General features: G+C 44.4%; 1 protein-coding gene across 2 annotated transcripts in view; it reads right to left on the reverse strand.

The window, feature by feature from the left end:
- CCDC15 (coiled-coil domain containing 15) overlaps positions 1-26,931 on the reverse strand; it is a 67,487-nt gene that overhangs the window by 34,840 nt on the left and 5,716 nt on the right. The window contains exons 4-11 of one of the 2 annotated variants that reach the window (XM_048827281.2): positions 26,089-26,298; positions 24,225-24,341; positions 19,964-20,128; positions 16,290-16,409; positions 11,722-11,825; positions 7,601-7,780; positions 7,333-7,481; positions 5,085-5,611 (exon numbers count right to left, since the gene is read on the reverse strand). In XM_048827281.2, coding sequence (XP_048683238.2) covers positions 5,490-5,611; positions 7,333-7,481; positions 7,601-7,780; positions 11,722-11,825; positions 16,290-16,409; positions 19,964-20,128; positions 24,225-24,341; positions 26,089-26,298 — 1,167 coding nt within the window. In that variant the 3' untranslated portion in view covers positions 5,085-5,489. Of the gene's footprint in view, positions 1-5,084; positions 5,612-7,332; positions 7,482-7,600; positions 7,781-11,721; positions 11,826-16,289; positions 16,410-19,963; positions 20,129-24,224; positions 24,342-26,088; positions 26,299-26,931 lie in introns of those variants that run through there. The other variant, XM_048827280.2, reaches the window with a different exon arrangement.

A 26,931-nucleotide genomic window follows, 5' to 3' on the forward strand; every position in this document is an offset into this window, starting at 1 on the left:
CCACTCGTAGAAGCATGCGTTTTCCTGGCCCCAAGGTCAGAACTCTTGGGAAAGCAGTTGCCACTAGGACCATGCAAATACTCTCAGGAGGACTAAATCAGACCTGATGTCCTATAAACAGCACCAGCGCTGACCCATCTCATTTCTTGCCCCCAGCCAGAATCACTCCAAGGCTTCCAGCATCCAAAGGCAGGGGTTTGGGAATCTATGCCTTGAATTTGCCTGAAGTACACGTTACTAGCTAAGTTTCAGAGTAGCAGCCATGTTAGTCTATTCGCAAAAAGAAAAGGAGGACTTGTGGCACCTTAGAGACTAACAAATTTATTTGAGCATGAGCTTTCGTGAGCTATGGCTCACTTCATCCGATGAAGGTGCCACAAATCCTCCTTTTCTTGTTACTAGCTAAGAAACCTCCTTATCCTTCTGGGGAGTGACAGCATTGCTGCCTCCTCCTGGGAGATGAACCAGCATGAAGAGCTGCAGAGGAGGCTGATGAGAACTAGTCAGAGAGAGCCTGCAGAACTCCTATCCTGAACTGAGCATGAGATCTGGGAGCCAAATACAGTAATGCTGTAAGCATCACTCACACAGACCTCAGAAACCAGTTTGAACTGAAAAATAAACAGTGTCTGAAAATGTTAAATAGCATTTAAAGAGGTGGTCATGCCTGCACAAAGTGCAAAGGAGAGCATGAAACGTTCACTACACAAACACTGTTTCAAACAGTTTGTTTTCCTAGTGCAGGCATGCTCTCAGGCCTAGTCTAGACTACAGTGTTAGATCAATGCAGCTTATGTCGACGTCGGTCAGCACCTACACTAAAATGTAGGTCCCACTGATGTAACTCTCCCACTGCACCGACTTAACTCCACCTCCACGAGAGGCGTAGTGCTTAGGTTGATGTAGTGTCAGGTTTGGACACTGCATTGCTTACGCTGACTGGTGCTGACTTTCAGAAGCCGTCGCACAATGCCCCACGCTGACATTTAAATTGGTGCAAGCGCTCTGGTGAGGGCACACACCACTGACGCTAGGAGCACAGTGTGGACATGCAAGAGTCATTTAATTACTGCGGTGGCTGTACATTGGTGTAACTTAGATTGACAATTTTGTAGTGTAGGCTTGCCCTCAGTGAGAGCAGCATTACTGCAACATGCTCTAGAGGTTGACTTGGAGCTCAGGGGATGAGGTAGAGATACCTGCAGCAAGGCTATCACCCGTTTATATACACAGGTCCGTTCAGACCTCCTACTGGAGATCAGGGTGAGCCAATCTTTACACTATTAGAACTCAGTCCAGGATCACGTCTTTGTGCAGGCGCTTCTTCAGTAAGTGAGTAACACACACCCTAGGACGCAGTCCCTGACATCAGAGTCCACTCCATTCAACAGGACTGTTGGCTTGACAAGCTATGCACATGTCAACATATAGAAGAGGCAGATTCCTCTGGTAGCTGGCAGAGGTGGCTATAAATAACTCAGGGGAGCAGGCAACTGAAGGATATGTGGAGAGCTTTTGCCTTATTAAGCAGGATGCAGATCCTTAATTTTGTCTACAGCACCTAGATACTGAAGTGATGTGCTAGAATCTAATATAGTAAATATGGAAGTATGCGAGGGCCATAGATGTGTTTAGGACTCATATTCCAAACAGGACCTAAGAAGTTTGGTTGCTCTACAAGTCTGTCAGTTTCCTAGATCTTGTTACACCATCAGGATTAGCTGAGCTGAGCTGGTGAGCTAGGACATCGTTGCCTCCACAGCATCCCTTGTCCCTCTCCCATCACGCAGTGATAGTCTGCTGTAGGAGACTATTAAATTTGTCAGTATAGGTCCCTCTGCAACTGGGAAGTTCCCCATCTCCCTCTGTACCGGTTCCCTGCATACCTTCTATCTGAGGAACCCCTGACTATAATAGAACCATTCTGACAAGAACAGGAGCTGAAGCAATGACCCTGGGCATCCAGGAGATTGCTCAGGATCTATGGGATGAAGGGATCAGATCCCCTGCTCTTCCATGTGATGGTAGCAGGTGGGGGAGGTTCGGGGTGGAAAATTTGGAAAAAACTCCAGGGACCTCAGTTTTCTTCCACTCTAGGAGGGAGCAACCATGTGGAACAGAGCCTGTTTCATCAGAAGACTGTACCTTAGCCTTATTTGCATAGTGCTGTGTAGCCACTCATTTTCCTGATAAGCTGATTTCAGTTTCATGCAGCCCGGCCAAACACAAACCTGCTAAGTGTCACTCAGCTGCAGCAATAATCACATTCATCCCTGCGGTCACTCATAAGCAGGGCTACAAGTAGTGTATATTGTTTTGCCTGCAGCACCTCCTCCTGGCCACTAGAACCAACTCCCAAGGCTTCTCAGCAGGCAACCAATGCTTGCCCCCTTTACCTCTGCTCCCATTTCACTACTGCAGCTCCTGGGACCTGAGCAGTAACACATTCCAAGTGCAGGAGGCAGCCACAGTGTGAAGGAGACAGGAGCAGAGAGATTTAGGGAAGGGCTGTGGGAGGAGACTATTGCAAAGCCAGCAGGGAGAAAAGCATGGTCTTAGGCAGGTGTAGCAAAGAAGAAAAGACAGGAGAGAGACTGGGACCAAGAGAGGGAACAAAACAATCCAGGAACTAATGGGGAAGGACAGACTTGTGGCTAATCTTGATAATTACAAAGTAATTCACACTGGAAAACAATCTTAACTATACATATACAATGATGGGGTCTAAATTAGCTGTTACCACTCAAGAAAGATCTTGTAGTCATTGTGGATAGTTCTCTGAAATCATCCACTCAATGTGCAGCAGCAGTCAAAAAAGCTAACAATGTTGGGAATCATCAAGAAAGGGATAGATAATGAGACAGAAAATATATTGCCTCTATATAAATGCATGGAAAGCCCACACCTTGAATACTACGTGCAGATGTGGTTGCCCCATCTCAAAAAAGATAGATTGGAATGGGAAAAGGTTCAGAAAAGGGCAACAAAAATGATTAGGGGTATAGAACAGCTTCCGTATGAGGAGAGATTAATAAGACTGGGACTTTTCAGCTTGGAAAAGAGGTGACTAAGGGGAGATATGATAGAGGTCTATAAAATTATGAGGGGTCTAGAGAAAGTAAATAAGGAAGTGTTATTTACTCCTTCTCATAATACAAGAACAAGGGGCCACCAAATGAAATTAATAGGTAGCAGGTTTAAAACAAACAAGAAAGTATTTTTTTCATGCAATGCACTGTCAACCTCTGGAACTCCTTGCCAGAGGGCGTTGTGAAGGCCAATACTATAATGGTGTTCAAGAGGGAGTGAGATAGATTCATGAAAAATAGCCATTGATGGATCTATTAGCCAGGATGGACAGGAATGGTGTCCCTAACCTCTGTTTGCCAGAAGATGGGATTGGGCGACAGGGCACGGATCATTTGATGATAACCGGTCTGTTCATTCCCTTTGGGGCACCTGCCATTAGCCACTGTCAGAGGACAGGATACTGGGCTTGATGGACCTTTGATCTGACCCAGTATGACCATTCTTATGTTAATATACAGGCCCAGGACAACGGAGAGTTGGATTCTTTTCCCAGCTCTGCCTTAGTTTAGTCATTTGTAGAAGAGGGAGAATGATACCGACCTACATTCCAAGCAGGTGGAAGCATGTTAAGATTCTGTACATCCAACTGTGGAAGAGACAGGCTCATCACAACAAGCTGCTTGCTACACCCACTCCCCTCCAGCTAGACAACACAGGAGAAGCTACTGAGTGCTTGGCAGCCATGTGAAGAGCTAATTGGGGATTAGCCAGTCTGTCAATAGGGAATAGGACGAAGTCTCAAAGCAAAACTGGAAACTGATGCAAGTTTCACTAGATCATGAGAGAGAGATTTACTTGACATATCTTATGAGTGTCATTAGCTAGCCAATGGAATAAAGCAGGAAATTATAGACAGCAGAGTCCTGGTATGTGGCAGAATGCCCATGGAGCATTTAATGTGTGGCCCTGTGGAGGTATGGGAGGGACCCAGAGGAGGGCACAGAGAGACACACAGCCCTTGTGCCTCTTCAAAAGGAGCCGGTCAAATTCTCCTGGGGAGACCAGTCCCTGCTCCCTCCTATGGCATCTGCTAACCACCCAGAAGGAAAGGGGGGAGGAGGTGTGTGATGGCTTCTCCCTAGTGGGAGAGGGACCACTCCGCAGAGGGAATTCTGGCTGCCTCAAACAAAATTCCTCCTGGGAAATCCAACTGCAGCTTGGACACTCTTCACCAGTCCTCGCCAGCATGCAGGACAGGAACTCTGATACAGCGTCCACAGCATGTGGAATCCAAACTCACCCTGTTGCTGATTCTCTTTACACACCAGAGAACAGCCCCGCTCAAATTGCCCTCCACCCAGCTTCCTCCCTCCTGACCAAGTCTACGGCCTCTCTAAAGTGCCAGAGAACAAGGCAAGTGCCCCAGTGAGTCAGCAGACACCCCCTAACCTTCCCTGGAAGTCCGGCATCTTTCAAGCAAACACTACCAGCCTGCAACATATCCCTACAGGAAGAGGGCTAAACGGACTAAATCCAAGGAGAGGATGCAGCACACAGGGTTGAGTACACGAATATTCTGATACTTGACGGAGCCATTTGCAAACAGCAGAATGAGAATGCACAGTATACACTTGGATACGCAGCCTGGGACCTCTTAATTGCCAGGACCTAACAAGAGAAAAAAAACTCAGTGCTCTGTACCCTGCAGAAAGGAGAATATGGGATTGACAACACAAGAAAATTGGGTGTTTTGCTTTAAACATCTTACCGCCTCCTTCTCTTTGGACTTCAGTTGGAGAAGCCTTAAAGTTTTTTTCTCATGGGGCAAAAGCTGAAGATGTTGCAGATTTGTATCTCTTTTCGGAACAGTTCGTTTTATAAATGAAAAGCTGCAAAAAAGCCTTCTGGGCAGACACACTAACAGAATGTGGATTGTTGAGACGGTGGAGCAGGGAGGGAGGGAAACTCAATCACAGCCAGACTCCCCATTTTAGAGACTTGTACAACATGAAAGCATGCACAACTACAGCCACAGAAGAATCCTGCACAGATGCTTTGAAGTTGGAAGGGTTTATTCAGCAGTTGAATAGACAGAAATTTGAATTTATGCTTCAAGCAAACAAAAATCCCTCATGTATTTTAACCATCCCATGGTAATCCCTTTACATTAGATCCCTGCGTTACTGATCAGTGGTAGTAGCAGGGCTAATTCTGGGCTTTTGGAGTACTCACCTTCCATAGTGTATATGGATTATGCATGATGAAAGGAGTCAGAGGTACAATTTAACCCTGAATGTGAATATTAGTCAAAACAAACCTGTCGTCTCTCTAAAGGCTAATGAATGAAGAAGAGAGTGTCTGCTCTGGGACAGAAAACTGCTCCTGGGAACAATCATCTACTCTGTGCACAGGCCAACTGTCTGCTGAACATTTGTAAAAGCTGATTCCAAGGCAACCTTTCATGGATTCTTCACAGAAGGTGCATGTACTGAAGCTAAGTTATGGATTGCAAGTCGTGTGGTTGAATTCCCATCCGAAATGTCACATGACGAGATGACCGATTGCAATGCTCGAGCATAAGCTGAAAAATCAAAGAGTGCTAAGTGACTATAGCCTGAGCCAGCTTTCCCACAGAGCCCTGGGGCTTACTTCTGGAGTCATTTGCTAACTTGGGAATTAAGCAAAAAATGCAGTTGTGCCTCTTGACAAAAAGAGAGAGAGATTTTCCCAAGGGCCTCATCTCTGAAGGGGGAAAATTCCTAGGATCTACGGGTATCTAGCAGTCATGTGCTCCTGTTGCTGCATAACTGAGCAAGATAAGCTTCTGCATGGCTGTGGGTGCAGTGTAGCTGTTTAGCAGATTACCACAAGGGAAGCTGACACTAGGGGAACTGGAGACACAGTATGAGCAAGGGCAGGATTGGGCACCAAATGGGAGACTCTATATGAAAGATCCCGACTCCATAAGAGAGCCTTGCATGTATTCTGCACACAAGCATTTAAAGTGTAAAGAGTTTGAACAGCAGTTCCTCACTCACTCACCAGTCAGCTCAGATATTCAGGGCCCTTTCTGTAGGCCCCAAGCAGCACTTGAAACAGGGTAGGGAAATGCTCCCAACACCATTGCAGGTGTCTGAGATGTATTAGTGGGTACAGGGCAAATAAAGAACCTTGAACCTAGGAGCCAGAAGGTAAGTGCTGGAGAAGGAGATTTTTAAGTAGCTGGCATTCTAAAACATACGTACATGTCTGGGCTAGGGATGTAAATATCGGTTAAAAAGTTAATCGATTAAACGATTAAAATTATAACCAGTTAACTGGAGGTAGTGCTGGGGCCCCATCAGCCTGACATGGCAGCTCTGGCCAGCACAGCTGGGGTACCTCCCAGCCAGTGCAGGGCTGCCAGGCTTAATGGTTAATGTTGGTTAACTGGTAAGCCTAATGCCCACATGAGCCATTACTGACTTTAGGCCTGTGTATTTTTTTTTTTTTTTTAACAAACTGTTGCATTTCCCATTTACATCTGATGACTTTGTATTTTTGAAAGCAGTTTATGAAGATTGCTCCAAATGTCTGTGCAACCAAATACTCTAATTGTTCTGCAGAATAATTTAAACCACAGGACTGCTTTCTTACCGGTGATTGATAACATCTCCCTCCCATCCACCTTCCAATAAAGACCTTGGCATTAAAGTGGAGAGCGGGTTTTCCAAGAGCCAGGCATTTTCTGTGCCATTTACATAGTTGCTTTGCAGTATTTTTCCTCCCACAATGTGTCCCCATCAGTTCTTTCGAATATAATTTCATTATTAATTCAAACAGAAACCGGTGCACCCCTGAAAAGCTGCCAACCCAGCTCTCGGTGTGACACTTGCAGTTTCTCCAAAGCAAGGGTTACAAATGGGTGTCGAGTGTCTGCAGGCTTTTCTAGTTCCCGGATTTGGACTCCCCCTTGACTTTGCATTAGTGAGAGCAGCAGCTGGTGCTTAGCAAGCTCCCTTTAACAGCTGTATAAAAAAGTTACAAAATATCTGTGCTACAAGAAAAATCTAGTTCAACAGACCACTAAGGCTATCAAATGAAATACGAACCCAGTGGTCTATACTCCCGAGAGTGCATGGCGGATGTGTGCACACATACATAAGTGCAGAGCCCACATTAGAGTACGTTCATGGAAATGGTGCCATGAAACTATGGGAACTCCTAGCCAGGCTTTACATTTGCCGGTATGGCAGGACTCAGACATCTGATCTCAGTTACTGGGTCTACACCGATTCCTTACTATGAAGCAAGAGCTCATACCTTTGTGGTTTTTGTAGAACATGCAGTTGTTGGCACAGGTGTCAGGATGAGAGTCCCAGAAATCAGAGCCGCAGCAGCATAATGGAGGCAAGTCAATGTTATACAGTTTTATCTTCTCCCTCATCTGAGCTCTTAAAGCTTCCATGTATCTGCAAAAATAAAACAGTTTCTCTGTGACAGGATGGTACCATTGCCTTCATTAATCCCACTGGCAAATCCAGGATTTTGAGAACAAGAGGAGGAAACCCTCAATCATTCACCAGCTCACCTCACGTATTCCTTATTTCTCTGTTGCTTTTCCTTACTTTTCCTCACTCTTCTCTCCTCCAGTCTGAGCTGAGCCAGTAGTTCACATGCTTTCTCCCCAGAACAGGTGTCTTGCTGGTATGCCATCTCCTGGATCCTCTGCTCCTCTGCACGACGCTGGTGCTCCTTCTCACTCTTAATTCTGTGGATAGAAGTGCTGTTTAATTGGATCTTTCAGAGAGAAGGAAGAGGGTCCCATGGTCAGAGGACAGGACTAAGTCATGAGCACTGGGTTCTGTTTTCTGCTGCCTGTGGGACCTAGGGTATGTCACATACCCGCTTTCCCCCCCACAACTGTAAAATACTGACAATACCCTCCTTTTAGAAGCATTGGATCTACAGCAAGGATTTGGATTCTGCTGCTTTCTGCAGAGTAAAACAATTCTGCACTGTGTTTAAATGCATCATCAGCTTTCTATGTGATAAACTTTAACATAACATAACTGTTCCCTGCAATCTGTCAAAGCTAATTTTCCCTCCTGGTTTCCTCACTGGAGAGTTTTGTGCCTTGTGTGTGCCTTCTCCTTTCCTCCACCCCTTTATAGCTTTTCCTGCCCCCCCCCCATTGTCTTTTGTTCACGCCCACCCCCCCATGTTTTCTGTCTCACATTTATTCTCTCCAGAGAGCTCTGCCCCCTCCACCCCCAGGCTTGCTTCTGGCTTGGAGGATTTACACACAGTTCCAATAGTCAGTTTGTGAGGCCAGAAGGGACCACTGTGATCATCTAGTCTGATCTTGTGTACAGCACAGGCCAGAGAACTGCCCAGAAAGGATTCCTGTTTGAACTTCAGCTGAAAACATCTAACCTCAATTTAAAAATGATCAGTGACAGATTCTACCACAACACTTGGTAAATTGTTCCAGTGGTTAATTATCTTCACTGTAAAAAGGTACGCCTTATTTCCAGTCTGGATTTGTCTAGCTTTAACTTCCACCCTTTGGATTTTGTTATCTTTGTTTGCTGGACTTAAGAGCCAAATATTTGTTCCCCATATCAGTACATAAAGATTGATCAAGTCGCCCCTTAACCTTTTCTTTGTTAACCTCAAGGAATTCAAGTTATCATATCAAAGCAACTGTTCCATTCATTTAATCTTTCTCGTGGGTCTTCTCTGAACCTCTTCAATCTATCAACATTGTTCCCCAATTGTGGACACCAGAACTGGATACTGTATTCCAGCAGCAGACGAACCAGTCCCAAATGTAGCAGTAATATAACCTCTTTAGACCTACTTGAGATTCCCCTGTATATGCATCCAGAGGTCATACTAGCCCATAGGGCCACAGGATCACACTCGGATGTCCTGTTCAAGTTACCCACCATGTCCATCAAGCCTTTGTCAGAGTCCCTGCTTCTCAGGATAGGAATCCCCCAACCTGCGAGTATGGCTACTTTCCTTGTCAGGAGGCTCCTGGGCCGCTCTGCACTCCAGCTCCTCTTCTCCACCTTGGAAAGTAGCAGCAATGCCTATGCCACTGCTGCTTCATTCTCTTAAAGGAGCAGCTGCCCAAAGGGCAGGAACCAGCAATTCTGCTTCCCGGTCCCAGTCAGCTCACTGCAGGTTTCAAAGGGCCCTGGTAAGTGGGTTTCCTCCCCAAGCACTGGGGGTGATCTTCACTACTCCCACCACTCCAGGCGGAGGACAGGACTCCATCAGCCAAAGCAGAGGGCTGTAGCTGTGATCTGGGCTTCCCTTTCTTTCCCCGTTGCATTCTCAGAGCAGGAAGAGCAAAGGAAGCCTGAATCTAGGGAGAAATTTGGTGTAGAGACTCCATGCAAAGGCTGATGGGGAAGGGATACAGAAAGGCTCAAAGCTGCTTGTCTTCAGTGCAAGTGTTGGGCTGACCAGCTCTGGGGAATTAATCTTTGTTAAATTGTAGTGGACTTTAAAAAAACCCAAAAAAACGTATGTGCTGTCTGGAGTTTGGGGCAAAGACTGGCAACAAGAGTGAGAGAAATGAATGTTAGTGAGAGGGCTGAGGTGGGAATGAAGGGTGGGATTCTCTTCCTCTTTGGAACTCAGTTGATGGGAGCTAAGTGTTAGAGCTTTGCGTGGGAGTTGGCTGGGGAGCAACTTGCTCCAGCGAATACATGGGGCAGACTGCATCCATGCAATCACCATCCTAGGGGACATGCTGAGGACAAAGCTAGGGTCAAGACTTTAGTTCAAGTGTGATGGACATTCTGGGCTGCACCACAGGACACACAGCTCTAATGTATGCCAGACGACAGAGAGCACAAAGGTATTTTACAGCCACCTTTGCCCTCCACCCCAGGAGGGCCCTGACTCTGGCTGAGGTATGCCATGCTGTGCTTGGTGCTTTAATGGACCAGAACATTCTTTATATTTACTTTTTGGTTTTACAATAAAGCTCTTCACATCTAGGTGGTGTTTAATACCTTGCTGTGGAATCTGGGTTATTGTGTAAATAACTATATAAGCGTGTACTAAAAATGTTAAGGACATTCCCTGGAACAAGTTATTACCATAGGCAGAAATGGACTTTAAACAGAGATATCTACCATGTTATTCTCCCCCCCCACAAAAAAAAAAACCCACACACCAAGGAGGAGAGTGCCTAAGCCAAAGCTTCTCTAGTCAAGTTATAACGCCCTAAGATGTCTTCACAATGACTTGCTAATACAGACTTAAGTACGTCATAAGTGTCCTGCTATAAATCTCAGAGCAAGGACATCTTAGCTTTACATCAAGTGACTATAGGAACAGTTCGCTTCCATATATAGAAAGGCTGGGCAGCTAGTAAATTCAGTTAACTCTCATAAGACTGCATCAACCTGAAACAAGAAAATCCTTCTGATGGTCTCAACATACACAGCAGCCTCTTGGCGTTCATTCCTGGGGCAAAACTGGTTCTGTACTAAAGACTCTTTCATCGCCACATTTTATTTAAGGAAATGTAACCACCAAAGAAATGTTTCTTTAAAAGGTGCAGTTCTACTCTGAAAAGCGACAATGTAAAAATAACATTCTTTAACATGTCTGCTCCCTGTTGGTATCCAGAGCCAGACTTGTTGACTTTGAAGACAAACGACTGTTACTACTTCACTCCAGTTAGCTCAGCAGAATCAACCCAGCTATGGTCAAGTGAACTGCATCCTGTTTCTTCTCTTTCAATGAAATTGACAGCCCAGAGCCAATTGGAAGGCCAGATTCTGACCTTCAACATACTTGTGCAGCACCAATGGAATCAGTTTGTTACACCTACACAAGCCCATTTCAGACACTAGAACTGGACAGGTGCACTGGGGACAGTTTGGCTGGCATAGTAGAGAGCTCATTAAACGTAGCAGACAAAAATCACCACATGCTCCAGTGGCTTGAAATTGAAACTAGACAAATTAAAACTGGAAATAGGAGTGCAAACTTTTCACAGTGAGAGTAAATAACCATTGGAACAACTTATCAAGGCAAGTAGAGGATTTGCTAAAACTTGAAGTCTTTAAATCAAGATCAGATGTCTTTTAAAAAGCTTCCATGCTAGTAAAGCCACAAGTTATTGGCCCTGATGCAGAAGTTACTCTGAAATTCTATGGCCTGGAAAAATCAAGAAAGTCAGACTAGATTATCACAATTGTCCCTTCAGGCCTTAAAATCTGTAAAATTTACGACAACCTTCTTTCAGTTGACTGTACATCAAGGGCAACATCTATAACAGGGGTGGCCAACCTGCGGCTCCGGAGCCACATGTGGATCTTCAGAAGTTAATATGTGGCTCCTTGTCTAGGAACTGACTCCAGGGCTGGAGTTACAGGCGCCAACTTTCCAGTGTGCTGGGGGTGCTCACTGCTCAACCTCTGGCTCTGCCACAGGCCCTGCCCCCACTCCACCCCTTCCCCTGAGCCTGCCGTGCCCTCACTCCTCCCCCTGACCCCCAGAGCCTCCTGCATGCCACAAAACAGCTGATCGGGAGGTGCAGGGAGGGAGGGGGAGACACTGACCGGCGGGGGCTGATGGTGTGGCTCTTTGGCAATGTACATTGGTAAATTCTGGCTCCTTCTTAGGCTCAGATTAGCCACCCCTAACCTATAAAGAAATTCATGATTATTAGCAGATACCTACTTTGCAATTTTCTTCTGATGCTCTTTCTGCCTTTGCTGTTCCTTTACTTGTTCTCTCTCAATATCCATGAAGAGACGCCTGTATCTCAGGTACTGATTTTGACGCTGCAGGAAAGACGACACAGTCTTAAGAGGAAGGTGTCTTGGTGCAATATACAGCAGGACCTGGAAGTGGCACTGCAAGAACTCACACTGTGCACGTTATACTGTAAGAATTAAAGGAGGAAGGATTAAGTTTTGAGCTGAGAAGTCTCGTCAAATATCACACTGCATAAAAACCCAATAAGGAAGACCCTGTGAAATCCACCACAGAGTTTACCTGTCTCCAGCTGCTGCAGATGGTCCTTCTGATGATAGAAAACAGATGTCTTGTCAGTAATCTTGTGCTCCCTGCCTACGAGTTTCTGCTTTCTCCTCAAGGGAGAATTAAAATGTTTCACTGCACGTGTTCCACAACTGAACGAAAGGTAGGAAGAAAGCTGTTACTGTTACTTTGCTCCTCTTCTCTCCAGCTACCTTGCAGAACTATGATCTTGGTACCAACATCTTCTACTGCAGGGGTTCTTAAACTTTTTGGCAGTGTGAGATCTTATTAGCAATATCATCTCATATTGCTTATGTTGTAAGGTATTTTTACTGGAGCTGGCCAATAGAAGAGTCTCCTTCCCCCCACCCCCAATCAGAAAATGGTGTTTCATTGAAATCAAAAAGGTTTCACTGGAACGTGCCAACTGACAGAAAAGTTTATTTGAATGGAAATGGAGGGCTTTGTTCCAATTTTCTTGTTTTGTTTCAACTTTTTAAAAAATTAAATATATTAAATTTAAAAGTTTTTCAATGTTTGGATATCACAGAAACAAATCATTTCAATAAAGTATTTCAGAATTTTTGTTCCATGGTAAATTTTGACTTCTCATCCTGATTGGAAATGAAAGGAAATTTTGACGTGTCAGACTTTCCCACAGGATGGAAATTCCATTTTTCCCGGTCACCTTTAAGTTTTGCCTTCTTTCAGTGTTATTTTATAGCTGCAGTGAGGTAGAGGAAGCACCATGTGACCAGCCAGCTCATTGACAACCACCAGCAAGTGAGCCATAGGCCACAGTTTGAGAACCTCTATGCTCCTGATTGACCCACAGTGGATCTCCCAAGACAACATTCATCTACCCGACCACATGCACTCATAGTTCTTCCTCCATCCCCAAGACTTCTGTGAAAATGAAAGGATGGGGGGTAGCTCTCTTTTATGGACACCCAGCCAGCCAGCTATAAAATCCCTCTTAGTAGTTGTTCTCTACTTGCTTTACCTGTAAAGGGTTAAAAAGTCTCCCTGCATAGGTAAAAGGGAGGGGGCACCTGACCAAAAGAGACAATGGGAAGGCTAGAACTTTTTAAAATTGGGAAAAAACTTCCCCTTTGTCTGTCTGTGGTTGTTCCTCGGAGAGAGGGAACAGGGCATTGGGGATTGGTCCTGCTTTGAGCAGGGGGTTGAACTAGAGGACCTCCTGAGGTCCCTTCCAAACCTGATATTCTATTGGAGGGAGGGATAGCTCAGTGGTTTGAGCATTGGCCTACTAAACCCAGGGTTGTGAGCTCAATCTTTGAGGGGGCCATTTAGGGATCTGGGGCCAAAATTGGGGATTGGTCCTGCTTTGAGCAGGGGGTTGGACTAGATGACCTCCTGAGGTCCCTTCCCACCCTGAGATTCTATGAGGGCAGCAACTATGCTGTAAGAAGCTTTGGGCCAGGTCTGAAAAATCATTTGAATCAATCATATCTAGAAACTACTCATTTGAAACCCCCAGATATGTAAGTAGATCAGGAAGTGTCTAGGAAGACACGATCAGGTTTATCTCTTTTTTTATTTCTTTATGGCTTGTAGACTCCTTTGTGCTAACCCCAAATGCTTTTGTTTTGCTTGTACCTTTAAACTGGACCTCAAGAAGGTTATTCTTGATGTTTAATCCTCGGAAGGGTTTTTTCTTTTGTTTTTTAAATCTAGCAATAGCCCGAGTTTCCAGATGTATTTTCTTTTTGTTTTTAATAAAAATTTACCTTTTTAAGAATAGGATTGGATTTGTGTGTTCTAAGAGGTTTATGCACATGTTTAATTAGCTGGTGGCAACAGTGGATTTCCCTTTCTTCTCTCTCACCTCTTCCCCGGAGGGGGTGTGTGAAAGGGCTTGAGGGTACACCCCACAGGAAGAAATTCCCCAGTGCGCCTTCTTGAGTTCTCAAAGGGGTTTTGCACTTGGGTGGTGGCAGCATCTACCAATCCAAGGTCAAAGAAAAGCTGTAACCTTGGGAGTTTAATACAAGCCTGGAGTGGCAAGTATTAATTTTTTAAAGTCCTTGCAGGCCCCGACGTTCTGCACTCGAAGTGCCAGAGTGCGAAAATCAACCTAGACAACTTCTGTTGTCGAATCTCTGAAAGAAGGGACATCTAGCATAAAGGAGGGCCTGTAGTGAGAAGCCAGAACCAGGTGTGTGGAAGATTTACATTACCCAGCCAAGGAGAGAGGAGGGGCTAGGGACATTTTTTCCTTCAACCCTTTCACATTTTCTATTCAAAATAAGAGACCACACGGTTTTAAGATTAGCCCTTTGTCTGATCAACCACAGGCCATGTGAAAAAGCCATGCCATCAACACCAGCAACAGCTGGATCCTTATTAGGATCAGTGGTTTCACAGGGGAGACAAGCCCCGTATGTGTTGCTATATAAAGGGAAGTCTTTGCTGTAAAGGCTTCAGCCCCATCCATAGAATTCAAAGGGAAGAAAAAACCCATGGATGTACTAAGAGTGGAGAAAGCTTCTAGCTAAGCTCACATCCCATGCAGATTCATAAGTTTTAAGGCCAGACTGGACCATTAAGATAATCTAGTCTGATCTCTGGCATAACACAGGCCATAGAATTTCACCCAGTGATCAAGCCCATAACTTCAGGTTGAACTAGTTCATCTTTCACATGGGAAAGAAACCCTATACAGAGTCTAGAAATAGCTTCAGAACAGAGGTCTGCTGAGCATACATCAAATGTTGCACATGGCATAGAAATGCAAGTCAATGCTTCTTTGGTGGAGAACTGTTCCATGTACCTAAAAGAACTGGTTTCTAGGTATTTGATGCACTGCTATTTTCACAGTTTATATAGGATTTTCCTCCCATGTAGACCCTCTGCTAAGAGTTGAGATGACTGAACTTTTGGGTGATCATGAAGCTAGAAATAATGATGTGCAAGATACTGGCAGGCTTGCAATGGAGGAATCAAGCTTTAGGGTGTGAAAGAGAAAGGAAATGGGAGGCTGAGTGGGAGAGAGCAGTAAGCAGAGAGGAATGGGTGGAGGAACAAGTCAGAAGGGTTGATATTCAGAGGCGAGAGACCATTTGGAAGCCACCAAGGAAAGACTGTTTGGATCCCAGGGGGTTCAGTGCTTGTGAAGTAATTGATAAGAAGTTAAAATAATTTAAGAATAAAAGCAAATTGTTTATCATTTGAAGCTTAGGTATAAAATATGGCAAGGCCCACAAGTGAAAGAGGGAAATATTACATTCAAATAAGTGGACAGTGAAAGGGAATGGGTTGGGGGAAGCACCTACTAAAATATTCTCTCTTTTGGGTCTGCCAGGGGTTGTCATCATCCTAGGTCTTTTAGGCTGTAAGCTCAGCAAGGTATGGACTAGCATGATGCGTCTGATGCAGTGTCAATCACGTGGTCTGTACTTAATAGTTACTAAATATTAAGAGATACCATGGCTCATCCTGTGTGTTGTACAATACCAAGCACACTGAGGGTGCTTCATAAAGACAGTGGTCACAGATTCATTGCGTGGTACAATTAGAATTATTTTGTTACAATGGATGTTCTGTAAGAATTTTGCTGCAGAAATCCAGGTCAGTGCTACTGGGTTTGGCAGACCACAGAAACCTTTTTCCTCTACAGGTGGGTACTTTGTTTGCAACGCTGTACTCTGCGTGCTTTGCAGTTTGTCTGGATTCCAACATACATAAATGGAAAAGTAACAAGTTTTGCTTGTAGTTAAAGCCAGCCCTGTGTGTAAACGAATGAAAAACTTGCACAGGAGCCAGTTCCATAAACAATGACTTGGACCTCAGTAAAGGTCCAACAACAGAGAAATATCAATCCTCCCTTGCAACTAGAAAGACCCTAGAAAGAAGCCAAATGGCAAGAGAACAGAAATCCTCATGGGCTGAGCATGCACTCTGCTCCTCTTGGACTGCAGCATTTCAGTGGTTTTGCATGTCTTTTGTGGCAGTGTACATGGTAAGTTAAGTGCTGGGATCCATGGAGGGATTATCTCACCCACCGAGACTACATAGTTATGGTTCCAACTGCCCCAGTGATCCCATGTATGAAGTCTACCAACAGCCTTAAGGGTGTTAATAAGTATTATACAGTATTGGCAGCTATGCCACCAGCTTTGATATATTATGCCAGTTTCTGGTGTTTCACAGTAAATAGCAGTGTCTCCTAATGTGCCCTGCTCTTGGTATAATTCAGATGCAGACGCTGAGAACAAAATAAGACTTTACACTATTTGACATACTTGTTTCTTGGTTTCTTCTCTGTCTATCCCAGGCCAAAGTACAAGGGGAGCTTGGCAATCAATGCTCAAACCTGAAGACGGGCCAGCAGGGGCTGACGCCTTCATTAATCCATTATAAACCTGAAAAAAAAAAATCAGTGGATCAACACATGATTGGCCTCAGCACTTCAACAGAAGTTTTTTGACACTCTGGCTTATTGAAACTTTATAGGAGTAACACTGGTCTTTTGACTAAGTACACAAGATCTGTACACCATTCATACGAAACACACAATATCGGGCATTAACATTGCTGATAATTTTATGCATGGCACATAGGAAAGATCATTGGTGCCACTATTATTGTTCATAAAACATCTGCATTTCTACAAGCAGGCATTTATAACACTGCCATTCAAGTTTGTTTTGGACAGAAACCTCAGCTTGAAAGCAAACTGAAGTTTTATTCATGGCTATAATCATTTTTGGAAATTGAAGTTTCCCCACTTTAGCCCAGAAATTGTGCAATACCCTTACAGAGCTCTGTGCTCAACATATCTTTAAAAAAAAAACAAACAAAAAAAAAAAACACACACACTCAACCTGTGGAACTCATTGCCAGAGATTATTGAGAAGGCGAGAAGCATAACTGGATTCCAAAAGAATTAAATAAGTTTATGGAGGACAGGTCCATCAATGGCGCTAGCCAAGATGGTCAGGAACACAATCCCATGCTCTGGTTGCTCCTAAACATCTGACTGCTGTAAACTGGGACTGGACAACAGTGGATGGATCACTCAACAAATTGCTCTGTTGTATTCATTCCCTCTGAAGCAACAGGCACTAGCAACTGTCAGAAGACAGAATACTGTACATGGACCATAGATCTGAGCCAGTATGGCCACTCATGTTCTTATGTAATTAATGTGAAAATTAGTGGATGTTTTTGCACAGTACGATTTTTATTTTATTTTTTTTAAACACAGGTATGTCTGACTTATTTTATTAGATATTCCCAGACAGAAATGTGTTAAAGATGCCATTAAGATTGAGATTCTATACTTATTATAAGGACAGAAATTACAAGAACATTGCAGTTATCCAAAACTGACAAATTAAAGACCTTAATTCTGAATGTCCTGGTGAAAAAATATGAGAAATTCAAAACATTTGAAAACATGGAGATGTACAGGTAAGGTCCCCCAAAACCATACTTTTGACCCTGTAGCATCACTAGCACAAACTTCCCTTTTTTCCCCCCCCATTCATACTTAAGATCTGATCCTGTAAACTTCTACTCAAGCAGATCACAGTTTGCAGAGTCATGCTTCCACATTGAAAGATGGGGATTTTTTGATCAAGGACTTTAAGAGGTTTGTAGACATCTTAATAGGTAAAGCCATTGCACTCTTACAGTGGCCAAATCACTACCATCCTCCCCTCTCTCTTACGTTCTTTTTCCCTGTAAGGGCTCAGAGACATGTGTGTGTAAAGCCAGTTGTAAGTGTGACACTTTAGCCACAGGAGCCCTTTCAATACAAATAGAATAATTCCTTGGCTTAAGTTTCTATACACAGATACAATGTGTTCAGCTTCACTTGTCTAATTACAGGTTTCAGAGGAACAGCCGTGTTAGTCTGTATTCGCAAAAAGAAAAGGAGTACTTGTGGCACCTTAGAGACTAACCAATTTATTTGAGCATGAGCTTTCGTGAGCTACAGCTCACTTCATCAGATGTTGTGTGGGGGGGTGGAGGGTGAGAAAACCTGGATTTGTGCTGGAAATGGCCCACCTGTTGATCATTTTAGATAAGCTATTACCAGCAGGACAGTGGGGTGGGAGGAGGTATTGTTTCATATTCTCTGTGTGTATATAAAGTCTGCTGCAGTTTCCACGGTAAACATCTGATGAAGTGAGCTGTAGCTCACGAAAGCTCATGCTCAAATAAATTGGTTAGTCTCTAAGGTGCCACAAGTACTCCTTTTCTACTTGTCTAATTAGTGGCACACAGAATGCTAGTGAAGAAGAGATTCTTCAGCATGCCATCTGAAGAATCAGGTTTGGGAATGCGTATTTTTGTATGTTAATGAAGGTGACTAAAGTTTGCACAACCACTGACTGACTAAGGGGCAAAGCACTTGTGTGAGCACTCACCTATTACGGATGGATAAGTCTGTCTTGGAGTTTGCTTTTGCTCCCTCAGAGCATTACTATAGGAAAGCAGCTTTCTGCTTTACTTTGCGTGCGAGTGATAGTTAACTCTTACATGAACTCTGAACTTGGGTCCTGCCAGAAATAATACTTTTCAGTTCATTCTTGACGCATATTTATTTGCGAAGTCAAGGCCACTTATGCATCAATTCGTCTTGTAAAACCACTGTTTAAGGATCAAAAACTGAATTTAGGGGGACTGGAGAACTTTGGTAGCTTGTAAAGGGACATAGCAAGAAAGGTGTGCAAATACTGCAAACAGCTACTTGCAAACTGTTCAGTTACATGTGCATATTCTTAGCTATATTCACTACTTTTTTTTTCTTTTAGTTTAACAAACATGTGTACCAGTGAATACTTGTTTACAATAATATTTTCAGGATGTGGAAGTCTCACAAATACTTAGGCAAATATTTGAAGCAGACAGAACTTGCTCAAACCCTCTTGCTTCAATATTTATAATCTAATCATGAATCAAAAATAAGAACATCACATGTCTAATATAACCATTCTTGGCACAAATAGTAAATACTCAAAAATGGGAGCAAACAATTTATAAGCAACCCATTGGGTGAAATGTTTGCATAAAGTATCAAATTCAAACAAATGTTTATATAAATACAGCTGCCTGCTTGAAAACAGAAAAAAAAATTTCCAGTAATTAAATATGCTGTCACAAGTACCTGTCCCAGATTCACATGAAATATTCACCAGTAATCATGGGTTCAACTCCAGCCCAAAATGGCAGTGATAAAAAAAAATTAAACAGCTACTTGCTGTTTAGTGACTTGAGTGAATAGACACCCACATAAAAAAAAGTCACCACTACAAATGCCACTCTTTGCTATCAAGTTCAGCAGAGAGGTCAAAGTAGAAGTCTGAACTCTCATCTGAAGCCTAAAGTTCAGGTTAGGAGGTCATCTGGCAGGGCATCACCACTGCTCAGACAGTAGCTGTGCCGGAACAGCAGTCTTAAAGACCAGAAGCCTTAGAAGAGGGGTGGGCAACCTGAGCTTGAGAAGCAGCCAGAATTTACCAATGTACATTGCCAAACAGCCACAGTAACACGTCAGCCCCCCTGCCTCCCACCTACCAGCAGCCCTGCCAATCAGCGCCTCCCCTTCCCTCCCCATCAGCTGTTTCATGGCGTGCAGGACACTTGGAGGAGCTGGGGGGGGGTGGGGGTGGGGAAGAGAGTGCGAGGGCATGGCAGGCTCAGGGGAGGGCATGGGAAGGGGTGGAGTAGGGGCAGGGCCTGTGGCAGAGCCAGGGGTTGAGCAGTGAGCTCCCCACAGCACACTGGAAAGTTGGCGCCGGCCACTCTAGCCCTGGAGTTGGTGCCTATACAAGGAAGCACATATTAACTTCTGAAGAGCCTACGGAGCCACAGGTTGGCCACCCCTGACTTAGAACAAGAATTAGGCATGCCAGGACTGGCTGACCCAGCCTTGGTCACATCAGGTCTGGGATTTTAGATGTCTTACTTTTCCAAATTCTAGTTTGTAGTACAAGTTGTCATCACCCTGCTCAGCCTGCTTTCTGGCTGTTGCCTGGTCTTGTAGTTCAGCGGGAAGGTCATGACGTCCTGCCAGAGGAAACTCCTCACACTCTTCTCCATGCACTGGAGTTGGCCTGCGAGACACTGGTTTCTGGGGAAACAAATGTGAGATTTAAACTTAACTACATTATTTCAATGCACGAGCAGCTCATGAATATAAGACCCCTGTAAGCTTTGGGTGAAAAAGAGCAACCTGAGGAAACTTGTTCTCTGGGTCAGTGGAGACTCGGCAGGTTGTAAAGGGGACATGCTCAAACTTCAGTAGAGGGGAACGAGCAAGGAATACTGCCACTGTAGATTCTAACTCGTGGACAATTTTGTCAACAGTGCAAAAGTGACCAGCTGGTGGGAATAAAGGAAGTGGTCTTCTGTGCATGTCATTTTGCAGTTGCAAGAGATGCAAACATTAAAAAAAAAAAAGACAGCACTTGCTAATTGTTGCTACAGATTCTCTCAATACTTAGAACAGGAGCCATCTGCACCATCCATATTTGTGGTACAAACAGGAACTACCTGTGATATTTGCAAAGTAACTGTTGGCAAATATAGGGTGCTGTATGTGCAGGTTTTCTGGAGTCACATCAAGGTGTGCAGAATCTTGAGACCTCTCAGAAGAGAGGATATTTACCCTGCAATAACTATAAATATTTGAGATGTTGTAGTCAGTGTGGCTCCCACTGTAAGTGTACCTGAGATCAAAGTTTTATGAATAACAGTGTCTGCCAGGGTGGTGCGCACACACACTTTCTCCTGATGCTCCCATCTGAGGGCATAAAGGTCGGATAGCCACAAACTTCCCTTGGGTCCTTGCAATTCAAAGTCCATGGCTCTGGAGGATTCTGAAAAGCAGGGATGGGGAGCAGATCCACACAGATTACATCTCAACCAGCCAGTTACTGTAGGATAAGTAACGGATCTCTCTTCAAGAATGAGAGTGTGGATCCCACAGCAGGTGTCTGGCAAGCAGTTTCCTCATTAGATGGTGGGAATGAGGAGTTTCAAATAAAAATTGAAGCATTGCTCTCCAAAACTTGGTACCTGATCTAGCCTCGAGGCCAAGGACAGAATATCTGACAAAGGTCAGTGACCTGCTCTACAGTGTTGCCATGCAGATCTCAGATACTGGCATATCCCTGTGCCCTGACAGAGTGAGCCTTGAGAGTTGAAAGGAGAGGTTTGCCAGCTATCTTGTTACAAGTGGAAATACATTGTGTGATCCACTTAGAAAGAGAGTCTTTGCAATGAGATGGCCTGACTTTTTGAAGGGCTAGATGGGGCCTCAAACAGGTGAGCAGACACGCTAAAAGACATGGTCCTGTTGATACAATGGAGCAAAATTCTGTCCATCAGGAATTAGCCCAGATGGGCTGAGTTCATTTGTTTTAGTTTCCTTCAACAAGTAAAGAGAATATCGAATTTAGCTGAAGTTAAAGGACAGAGAGTTGGACACTCACTGAGTTCTATTTAGCTGTCTCTAGCGGTAAGAGGGAACTGGAGGGTCGTGGCTTCCCCACCACTGATACCCTAATACCAGGGCCCAAGGAGACAGAGGGCCCAAGCAAAGCCCTGATAGATATGGCTATCCAAAAGACAAATCTCACATGCATGAGGAGCATGGACACTTACAAACAGATCCATAGTAACATACTCCAAGAACAACAGATTCTAGTTTAAGCTGAAGAAAACCTAGAACAAGAATTTGTGGATAATTCTTTTACTGAACACACACATGGAAGTGTTCAATACATTTAATCAGGCCACGGAAGACAGAGGGGCGGTGTTCACATAGAAGCAGGCCGGCTATTGCTTCAGACTCTGGATATCTGAAGATGCGGTAGATCTTAAAGGGCATCTCTGAAAACGAAGGAAGATAAAACGCAGACCCAGGGTATCATGGACTCAGGATTTGTTCTACTTTGCTCTTTCTATGGCTTGACAAAAAAAACAAAACAAAACAAGACATTCTTGAAACCTTGCAATAGGCCAGACCAATAAAGAACGCACAATGGCAAGAGATGAGACAAAGGGTTTTGTTGGCCTAAGTAATGACTGCATTACTTATGAGCATTGAGGCCACTAGCATCCCAAAAAAGTGCCAAAAAACCATTTGTACTGCTTCACCCTGTCATGCACCATGGCTTTCAGAGAAACACATTCCTAAACAGCTTGAGCAAGATAAGGCAGTAGTTAAGCTATTTTTGTAGCTCTTCCACGATAAAGCCAAACTCCTTGAGCACCACAAGCCCAGTAGTGCACATGTCAAGAGAACTCCCTCAATGACCCAGAAGCATTTCTCAGCGGTTCTCAAACTGTGGGTCGGGACACCAAAGTGGGTCGTGAGCACATTTTAATGGGGTCACCAGGGTTGGCTTAGACTTGCTGGGACCCGAGGCCAAAGCCCTACTGCCCAGGGCCCAAGCCAAAAGGTGGTGGGGGATCAAGTAACAGGCTCCCTGCCTGGGGACAGTAGGGCTCAGGCAAACTCTGTCCCCTCTCCTGGGGTTGTGTAGTAATTTTTGTTGTCAGAAGGGGGCCGGGGTGCAATGAAGTTTGAGAACCCCTGCTCTACATGAAAGTGTTCATTTTAGAAGCCTTCTAAAACAAGTTGGGTCCTTTTGGGAAGCTAGGAACTGACAACCCCCTTGCAATTTTCTAATGGTATAAAGCACTGGGTTTGGGGGGTCGGGAGAAGGGGGGGGGTCTTGCTAGGTCACATAACATCACATGGGAAGAATCCCATGCACCGCTACGGACTAGGGATCGAATGGCTCGGCAGCAGTTCTGCGGAAAAGGACCTAGGGGTGACAGTGGATGAGAAGCTGGATATGAGTCAACAGTGTGCGCTTGTTGCCAAGAACGTCAATGGCATTTTGGGATGTATACATGGGGCACTGCCAGCAGATCGAGAGATGTGATCGTTCCCCTCTACTCGACATTGGTGAGGCCTCATCTGGAGTACTGTATCCAGGTTTGGGCCCCATGCTACAAGAAAGATGTGGAAAAATTGGAAAGAGTCCAGCGGAGGGCAGCAGAAATGATTAGGGGACTGGAACATATGACTTATGAGGAGAGGCTGAGGGAACTGGGATTGTTTAGTCTGCGGAAGAGAAGAATGAGGGGGGATTTGATAGCTGCTTTCAAACTACCTGAAAGGGGGTTCCAAAGAGGATGGATCTAGACTGTTCTGAGTGGTAGCAGACGACAGAACAAGGAGTAATGGTCTCAAGTTGCAGTGGGGGAGGTTTAGGTTGGATATTAGGAAAAACTTTTTCACTAGGAGGGTGGTGAAACACTGGAATGCGTTACCTAGGGAGGTGGTAGAATCTCCTTCCTTAGAGGTTTTCAAGGTCAGGCTTGACAAAGCCCTGGCTGGGATGATTTAGTTGGGGATTGGTTCTGCTTTGAGCAGGGGGTTGGACTAGATGACCTCCTGAGGTCCCTTCCAACCCTGATATTCTATGATTCTATGATAATATCAGGCCTTTTACTCATCATTTGGGCAGGACTGAATGTGGCCAGTCCCGAGCCTTGGGCTAGTGCCATTTTGGGAAGCAAACTCCACATTTTAAAAAGGAGGGGTATAGAAGGAAATGTTGATCTGGAAGGCTGATTTAAAAACAAAACACCTCTCTCTCTCTCATGACAGCTATGTGATGCTGTTTGAAACGCTAGCCCTGGAAGTGGATAAAGAAGAAAGTGACCTGAAGTGTCTCTCAACTGTTGGCTCTGCACGGCAAAAGGAGGTTGCTCATACAGAAGTGAAAAGCATTGAAATATCTGTTCTCTGTATTCAGGGCTGATGGGCAAGAAGGAGACATCTTTACTGTCACTATTCAGAGCAGGACTGTACTTTAATGGTGGTTTCAGTAAGTTTCTTTTCATGTGGTTTTCAGTGGAGCTTGCTTTACCTGAATAAATAGTAATAGGAGGGGAAAGAAAAAGTAACAGGACAGTCAAGGCACACTACTCTGTACAGTAAAGGTATGTCCTTGGATCTCTCATCCCCAGTTAATTTACACATATGGGAAAATTAAGTGACAACAAAACCCATTTTATTTTACTCTTTATTGAAAAGATCCACTGCACTGTGTGGTTGGCTGATTGGACAGGGCTCAGGATCTTCACACAATGCAGCAAATAATTTATGATCACAACTAGTGGCTGAGCTGAGTCAGCCCCCCACTTACGTTTCTGGTTGGGCTGACACCCCAGACGCCTCCTGGAAGTTCGGGCAGGCCTGCTCCTTTGGGCACTGTTTTGCAGGATGCTAGCCGGCGACGGACCTGTTTCATGGTTTTACTAAGCTGCCAGTAAGAAAGACACATCAACAAAGTGCTTACAGGTTCACAGTTTAGCGATAGCTTGCTGCTACAAACGAGAAAGCCAAAAGGTTCATTACAAGGTAGAAGACACCACATCTGAAAGTAGTCGTCACTCAAAGTGGCCAACATCATCTTGGCACTTTGCCTGAGGGTATAATCCAGCATCAGTAGCTTGACTGTTGGGAGTAATCCACTGACAGGTACGTGACAGGCAGCTGCAGTGCCTTGAAGGCATACCTCAACTCTAATCCATGGGACAGCTCTTGGTAAGAGAAAGGATTTCGTTTATGGCCAATTCACTCCTTGACCAATCTGTTATGATGGCCAGGGATGTGCCCCATTAATATATGATCACCAACAGTTTGTTTCATGTGCCTCAAAGCTATCACAGCCTGACTTTGGTTCCCTCTGACTGTTTTAGATTTCGGCTTTGGGCCTAGACATGAGAAGTTCTAGATCTCATTCCTGCTACCCAATTACAGGTGCTGTGTGACTAGATCAGAGAAAAACCTGTGCTTTACTCCATTTAGCCCCAATTCTCTTACCACCAGTAACCTGTGCACGAGAGGGAGGAGGGATTTACTGCCCCCCTCTAAAATATCTGTTAGAAACCAGTACCAGAAGCTGGATGTCCACCTTGATCCAGATCTGAATGTCTTATGTGCTCATGTATATACTGACAGACAGACACACACACTCGGTAACCTTAACCCAGGGTGGTGGTGGTTTCTTTTTTATTCTTGTTGTTTTAATATAAGCAGGTCTAAAGGCTTATGATACAGAAAGATACCATCATTATTAGAGAGGGTACTGAGCCAAAGCACCAGATACCTCTAAACTTCACTGAATTTGCATTGGGAACTGAACTGTTAAGCTCAAGCACAGCCACGTGGGATGATAGTGAGCAATTTTTTAAACTGCAAAGATAAATCATAAGCATGGTTATGAACTTTGAAAAGGCAGCTAGCCCCCCTCCTCACACATTCCACAAGGCTGTAGTTATCTCACACCTTTGTTACTCGATATGCAGAATGTCAGTGGGGAGATGACTCCACCTAGTGCCTTCTACCCAGTGACACACACCAATAGGGAAGAACCTTTATTTTATGGAGGTTTTACTTCACTTCTTTGAAGATTTTTCACTAGCGGAAATGCAAGCATTGCCTTTAACTGATGATGGACCAAATTTAAGTACAGCATTCTCAATAGGGATACTTGTTGTTAGTTTTAATACTGAGATTATGGCTAAATGGAACCTCAGCAGAATCAATAATCCAAAAAAAGTCCCCTATATAATAGCTCTGTACTTTGCCACCACAAAGCACTGAATGTAAACACACAATGACATCCAGTGGATAAAAGAAGAGACTGGAGTAAAAACACAAAACATACCATCATCTTCCACCTTAGGAAGAGGTAAGTGTCATGAATGAGATGTACAAAAGGTAAAAGTAGGGTAAGAGAAGTAAAGCATTGTAATGTTATATTGTAATAACCCAGTTATAACAATACAACTCACACATGCTTCCCTTGTAATTCTAAGTGTCAGAGTACTCTACAAAGAGTTTACATTCACAATATGTAGGTGTTCTAGCTCATTTCTAAAACAGAGTGATTCTGTATCGCAGTTGGGGAAATTTTAATGTTATGTGTTACTGAAAATATGTTTTCATTCTGGGCACACAACAAATGGAGGTTGTGACGCTGTTGGCGGTCAGTAAACACTCACTGTGTTGGCTTGTTGATGGAATAACTGGCTTTGCTTCTCTCTTCCCTCTTCCTTCCAACTCACACAAAGCTGCTGCACAGGGATCAAGTTGGTACCAGAACTGCAAATGGCAGATGCCGCATTACTTCGATACACACATGTATTCCTCTTGGGGGTCAAGTGCAGCGCAGAATCCGAACACTGCATCACAACAGAGCTTTCTTTTTCTGCCTGCAGTGATGGGGGGGGGGGGGGGGGAAGGGAGGAGAAAAAACCACACAAGTCCTGAACAACCATCTTACTGAAGTCACTCATTGAGTAAATCCACACGTGTTGATCGTTTGCTGCACCAGGTGCTACCTGTGGAATTTTCATTCATGTGATGACAGAAAGGTAGCAGTAGCAGATGGATTTTTGAGGTTGCTGCTCCGCACTCAGGAGTTGCGTGCACCTGAAGGTTAGTGCCCCCTCAGATCACAAAGGTGACCCCTCATAGAACTGAACATGTGGATCAAGTTTAATAAAGGGAATTTCTGTGCTAACCTCCCTTCCTTGTTCATCCTCTCCTGCCAGAGTTCAAAGATACAAGCAGGGCAGAAAGTATGGATCTTCAGAGGCAATACTCTTTCTTCTTCTTCCCCTCCGCCTCTCCTGACAAGCCAGGGGAATGGGGAAGAGAGCAAGGAGCTAGCCCAGTCCAGCGACATGTAGCTCAAGCAGATTGCAGTCTGCAGTGGAGCAGTCAGAAGGCACTAGCTAGTAAGGTTCTAGAGATACTGCAGGTTGGAACATGCACTTGAGGAGGCTCATGCTCAACTACCAATACCTAAAAGGTCCAAAATACGGAACTAGGGAAGCTCCCAG

The sequence above is a fragment of the Caretta caretta genome, chromosome 22, assembly GCF_965140235.1.
Source record: "Caretta caretta isolate rCarCar2 chromosome 22, rCarCar1.hap1, whole genome shotgun sequence".
In the NCBI taxonomy this organism is placed as follows: domain Eukaryota; kingdom Metazoa; phylum Chordata; order Testudines; family Cheloniidae; genus Caretta; species Caretta caretta.